This window comes from Lagopus leucura, unplaced genomic scaffold (assembly GCF_019238085.1).
Source record: "Lagopus leucura isolate 7727_CA_CO unplaced genomic scaffold, USGS_WTPT01 Super-Scaffold_100002, whole genome shotgun sequence".
NCBI lineage: Eukaryota > Metazoa > Chordata > Aves > Galliformes > Phasianidae > Lagopus > Lagopus leucura.
In genome coordinates, this window is record NW_024962263.1 from 63,859,987 (window position 1) to 63,866,256 (window position 6,270).

The 6,270-nt window shown below is 39.8% G+C and overlaps 1 protein-coding gene across 1 annotated transcript; it reads right to left on the bottom strand.

Moving 5' to 3' along the window:
* Positions 1–363: 363 nt before the first annotated feature.
* Positions 364–3,691, bottom strand: LOC122178838 (fatty acid-binding protein, adipocyte). The gene is made up of 4 exons (XM_042869324.1): positions 3,548–3,691; positions 2,196–2,368; positions 1,872–1,973; positions 364–595 (listed from the first exon to the last, which is right to left on the bottom strand). Exons 1-4 carry the CDS (start codon positions 3,618–3,620, stop codon positions 545–547), a joined length of 399 nt encoding a protein of 132 aa, XP_042725258.1. The 5' UTR covers positions 3,621–3,691; the 3' UTR covers positions 364–544.
* Between the last annotated feature and the right edge of the window lie 2,579 nt (positions 3,692–6,270).

A 6,270-nucleotide genomic window follows, 5' to 3' on the forward strand; every position in this document is an offset into this window, starting at 1 on the left:
CACCCCAAGCTTAAAGTTTTCAGCTTTTCTATGTTCTCTCAAACCATAGCCATGGGTGAGGTGCCAGGTTCCCTGCTCACACTGAACTCCAATGGTGGGCATCTTGGCCACAGGCTCCTTGCAGTTGGTGGACCGTACACAGCTAATACACGTCATCAGATGATGGTTTGTATCCAGGTCTTCATCTACCTTCGTTACATAGCAAATACCACCAACTGGATGGGCTATGACTCTCTTTCTGCAGTGAGATGGGCCACAGTTACCAAGCATGGTGCTGGCTTTCACATGATGCATCCCACATAGCACCATCCCCATACTGCAAAACCCAAGGCCCTTCCTGAGAAATACCAACACACACAAGAGTTGTAGAAAGCAGAATGGTTTATTGAATAGCCACAACAAATTAGGCTAGCTGCATGTAATTTTGAGGGATACATCTGTAAAAAATGCAGTTCTGTTCAAAATGTATTTGTGGAGTTTTTCTCCTTCAGTGAAGTTGTTTTTATTCAGCCTTGAACATCAGTCCCATGTGAAGATGGCTTCCTCATGCTCTTTCATAAACTCTTTTGCTGGTAACATTATTCATGGTGCATTCCTGGAAAGAAATTCATATTTAATCAGCTTTTAAGTCTCACTGCATATTTGATAGTCAGAAGGTAGAAAACTACTTATGTACTGGGAGCCAATGCAAGAAAGAATTTGCATTTCTCCTCTTTCAAGAGCAATTGCCAAAATGATGAAACTCAACACTGGAAGTTTCAGAAATAAAAGTCTAAAATATTCATAGAAGCCTAGGACTAAAGCAACATCAAAGGACTGTTTTGGCCTCTCCAGGAGATTTCTGGTCTCCTCAATTTCTGGGCCTTAAAAAAGGCTCCTGGAACACCCAAGGAGCATTTTAGATCTAGGCAGTTTTCTCTTATCTCCTCACCTTCTATAGCTGTGGCTCATCTTCTCCATATGTGTGTACAGCACATACACGGAGTCCTACACAACTTCCAGCTGCATGTGTCATCCTCTGCATTATAGGCTCTGTCCTCATCTATTTTTCTGCTAGATCAAATTCTGTTTTCTTCAGACTTTTCCAATGAAGTTGTTATTAAAAACTACTTTTTATTTATTCTCCTCTGGTCTTTATTCAAATCAATGTAAGTATTAAATTTGTAGACACATCATTTTCTCTAGGGATGGCAGAACTCTACAAGAATGTAATGTATGTGTATCATTTTCTAGCATGTAGGAATCCCAGCTGCCTTTTAAAAAGACATCGTTAGTTCTCCCCCAGGCATTTCAAAGTGTTTTTCCTTAAACTGGAGAGCAACATTGGGAAACCCCAAACTGCAGCTGAGCCTCACTGGCACTAGTCAAGCACAGCACTGTCTGCCCAGATAACAACAATCAAAGGAGATCAGATACCCATTACTTTCTTTTTGCTACAGCATAATAGCACTGACATGGTTACTGGTAGACTGCAACTTGGCCCTCAGACATTGCTATGGGGGATCTACTGGAGATGAACAGAAGAAGTATTCTGTGTCAGAAGGCGTGAACTTTGTTAATGCATCCGCTATGCTATCCAGGACTTTGAGATTATAAAATATAAATATTTCCCTAATTGAGATTATATTTCACCCTATTCTTTCCTAACCATTTCTTGCTATGGATGGAATGCAGATACTTCTATAACATTCTGTAAGTTTAAGACCCTTTCAGTTTTAATACATGCTCCAGACTTGTTCAGAAAGACCTCCTACTCAATGCACAGTCTTTTCAGATGTTTTTATTCCCTGTGTTTGAATCCGTATAATGCATCCATCAAAATAGCATTCTGCACTGTGACTTCAGTGATTAGACAGCAAAAATGAACTCACCACCAGCAGATTCCCATCCACCAGTTTTCTCTTGATAACAGTCTCTTTGCCATCCCATTTCTGCACCTGCTTCAATGTGCCATTGTCTAGGGTGATGACATTCTGTTGGAGGAAAAAAACCAAAGCATGACTATTTCAGGGCGCTTTGGACCAAAGAAGAGACTGTCTCCATGTCCAAAAAGTACTGAAGCAAAAAGCAATCTGAGCACATTTACCTTTGAAGGCAGCATTTCAAGATTCGATGTCAGAACAGCAACTCTGTCCTCCTTATCCAACAATCTTTTTGAAATATATATAGTTGGAAAACGCCATTTTTGGACTCACCTTTGTTTTTCTGTCATCTGCTGTGGTCTCATCAAACTCTTCACCCAGCTTGAAAGAGATCTCTGTATTTTTGAAGGTACTTTCTGATCTGATGGTTATTACATCACCATTGATGCTGATAGTTAAATTAGGCTTGGCCACACCAGCCATCTTCCTGGTAGCAAACCCCACTCCTGTAAATAAAAAAGGACACTATGAAAGCTTTATCTTCATGATTTTCTCTTATCTGGGGAAAATAAGAGACTCTCCCTATTAGCTGGTATGTTTATAGACCAAGCCAGATGGGATGAGATGAGGAAATTGTACACTCTGTTGTCAGAGTAGCAAAAGCAACATTTTGAAGACTGAGGCAAAGTTTCAGTGCCAGATATTTGCATATGTACTTGCTCCAGACAACCACAGTGATTTATGCACTAACTTGTATGCTAACTATATCTAAAAATAACTAAGCACAAACATACAACAGTTTGTAAGCCACAAAAACGAACAAATAAAAAATCACTTAAATTGCAGATATATTTATCAGTGGCTAGGCTGAATGAAAGGAAATGATTAAGAAATAGCTGGCAACTCTTATGTCCTGAGTAAAATCTGGGGTAAAGATGAAAAGTGTGAGAATCTCGCTGAAAGCCATCTAAATGCATGCTGCAGAACTTTCAGTGAGTGTTTTACCTTTAATCTCCAAATAAATCCCTGGATTTTTACCCTGTATAGATCCAGACAGTGCAAGTTACCCCATACTTCCCTCATCCTTCTGGAATACGGAAACTTTTTAAAGCCCAATTTTAATTCTAAGTGAGAAGTATACACCTTTAGAGTGTTATTGCTTGACTCTTTTGCAAGTATCTGCAGTATCTGCATCAATCTGCACAGCTTTCTTTGTTAACATTCACTGGAGGCAGTCACAGAGTTTCATTCACTTTCTGTAATAGCCATGGCAATTAATCAGTGTCCTAGTCCAAAAGCAAATTTAGGTGTGTTGTTCTTAGCCATGGAGAAGCTTGCTGCAATCTAGCATTACACCACTTTGTACTTCCAAAAGCTTAAAAGCAAATTCACATAAAATACTGCAGCAAAGTGCTTACTTTCATTTATAGCACTACCAGTTAGGCATGCATAGACTTGGCCTACCTGAAACTATTCCTCCCAAGCAAGATTTTTCTATGTTATAGGAGTGTGACAACGCTACTCCAAACAGCCAAGTTCTCCAGTATAAAACTATTTAATAAAAGTAGTTGGAGTAAAAAGACCTTGGTAAACAGCATAGACAGAAAAAGCAAGTAAGGAATAGAATTCAAATTCAGCATTCCTTCCCTTCCCCAGATGCAATAATTTCAAGTAACATTTCTCACCCAGCTCTTTCATATAGTCCTCAAAGTTTTCACTAGAAAGGAGCTTCCAGGTGCCCACAAACTGGTCGCACATTTTGTCAGGCCAGGTAGCAGTCTGTCACAGGATCAAGCAGAAATAGAAGCCGTGAGGATAGTATGAGCTCCAAGAGATGGGCTTTAAAAAGGAGCCTTGGCCACATGATGTACTAGGATGACCAATAAAGAGGGAGTCCTTAGTGCCCAGTGTTTTCCTTCCTCCCCTACCCCTCCTTTGCCAGTAGGTCACAGTGCTATTATTCATATGCCCTTACTAGCACAAAGATCACTGTCATTTTTTTAATTATTTTTATAATTCAAGAAGGCACTTCACCATAAAGGCAAATATTAAAATCATATTTTCTTTGAGAATAAAAAGTTAGATTCAACCCCCCAGAGGGTGTGCTGTGTCTCCCCTATTCCTTCATTTCTATCCTCCATATCATATGAACACACATAAATTCCTAGACTGCAAGATCTGAAAGACTTGGGATCATTTAATTTTCTTTTTGCACAACTACAGTTAGTGATTTTCTACAGAGAGGCACAGAACTATAGGAAAAAGTGGATCAGGAAGAGAAAGTGGGAGTACTGGTGGCTGTAGAAGGATGTATCCTTCTTGGACTGGGACCCAATTGGTCTGCATCCTGCTTTCCTGGGATACAGTGGGGACATAGGGTTCTATGAAATGAAGAGTAACACAACTGATGACTTGTTTCACTTTTACTTGTGTTCCCTCTACAGACCTATGTCCCAGTGACATAGCATTATGACTACTTATTGCAAAAATCTAGGTCCTGGTATCAGTCTACTGAAGGTCTCTGGATTTATCATTTTCTTTCTGTTTGCACTGTTTATGTAATTATCAGCTCAAGACAAAGTGTATACAGGTGTACACATAATGAGGTCTGCCCTGACCAATTCTCTAATGCTATCTTAGCTCAGATCACAAAAAACTGAGGCAGTAAACAAAAAATCTACTAGACATTCTTTCTGGCTGTAACATGCTCTTATGCTGTCAGAAAAAAAAACATGCATTCAATCCTGTGCATTCTTCTTTAGGTGGATTTCTTCAATAGAAATACTTTTCTGATCACTGAAACATATATGTTGGTCCATATATTTTGATATAACAATGCTATATAAAAATTATTTGTATAGGATTGTAAGATTATAGGAAAATTCAGACAGAATGATGCAGCCTTGGGCAGGACCAGCTCACATGAGGCTGCCCAGGGCTGCATCCTCTGGGGAAACTCGGACAACTCTGAGGATGGAGTTGCACAGCCCAGTGGGAAACTTGCTCCATGTCCACCCCTGTGTCCCTGGAGAAAAAGTCTCCTCATTTCCAGTCTGAAATGCTCTTCTTTAACTTCTGTCCTTAGTCTTTTACCCCTGGTTCCAGCTCGTCTGTCACATTCCATAGGTGTTGTGTTGTAAGCACCCACGGCCTTTCTGTTGCCACCTTTAGGGCTGTTGCTGATGAGCTGCTCCCCTGCCAGTTCATCCCCATTTCATTGCTGCACAAGGTGAATATGTCTGTACATGTATGATTAGTTACCCTTTTGTCCCTTTTAGACTGCAGGCTCTGTTTGAGAAAAACAACAACAAAAAAAGATTTTTTAACTCCATCTCATTTCTCCTCAGAGAATATCTTAAACTGAAGTTTGGTCCATTCTTCTTTTGAGTCTTTGCATATTTATTGACTTTGGGTTAATCCCAAAACAAATAAAATAATATTCTAATTATGGAAGTTTCCAATTGCTCTCCTGATTGGCTTTCTCAGAGTATCACATGCTCAGATTCTCTTTAGAAGGAAACTGAAGGACCTGAAGATTGTGTCTTTTTATTACTTCGGATTATTGGACTGAGACACACTGCACTATGTGTGAGAAGTCTTTAGAAACCTGAAAACTCAAATCCAGTAAAAATATAAATACTTGAAAGTTTTAGGTGAGAAATGCTGCAGTGGCTCTAAAATAAAGGATGTAAACTTGCCAAACTCAGTTCACTTACTTTTCTTGCCTTTTGGGAACTATTCTGTGTGTGACTAACTACAATTAGCATTCGCTTATTTGGAGGGGAAGTGGGGCTTTTATATTCAAAACCACAGCCTGAAAGTGGGGATTGGCTTTCCTTCAGTGTTAACAGCTGTCTGCAAAGCTTCTGGTGGAAAATGACTTTTGGGAGAGAGTTCTATGTAAATCAGTTTGGAGGAGACAAGCTCATTCACCCCAGGCAATCAATTGCTTGCACCTATTTGAAGTGAATCTGAGCTATTTGTAGATGTCTTGCAAACAAGATGACTCAAAAATGCACACAGAAGAAAACCAGTTTGTGGGCCACTCATTCACTTCAAAGCAATCTGGGAGCAGGCTTATGGGCTCTCACTTGGGAATTATCCTATCCATGGTCTTCTCTGCCTTGAAAGAGATTTCTGTGACAAGAGATAAGCTTGCGGCATTGATACCATCTAATAGAGATCCTGCCTGCTCATTGGGGCAAAGGCCTTATGTAATACAACCCTGCTGGTAGAAGTTAGAATACTTAATGATTATGGAGAAATTGATGATGATTTTGAGCCTAAATCTGGGATGTGTCAGCTGTAGAAAACTTGCCAGCAAGAGCTGGGCAGCCTGTGGTCATCAGCACTGATAGGATTTAATACTATAAAAAGCAGGAAAATCTTAAAAAGTATGGAAATCTCC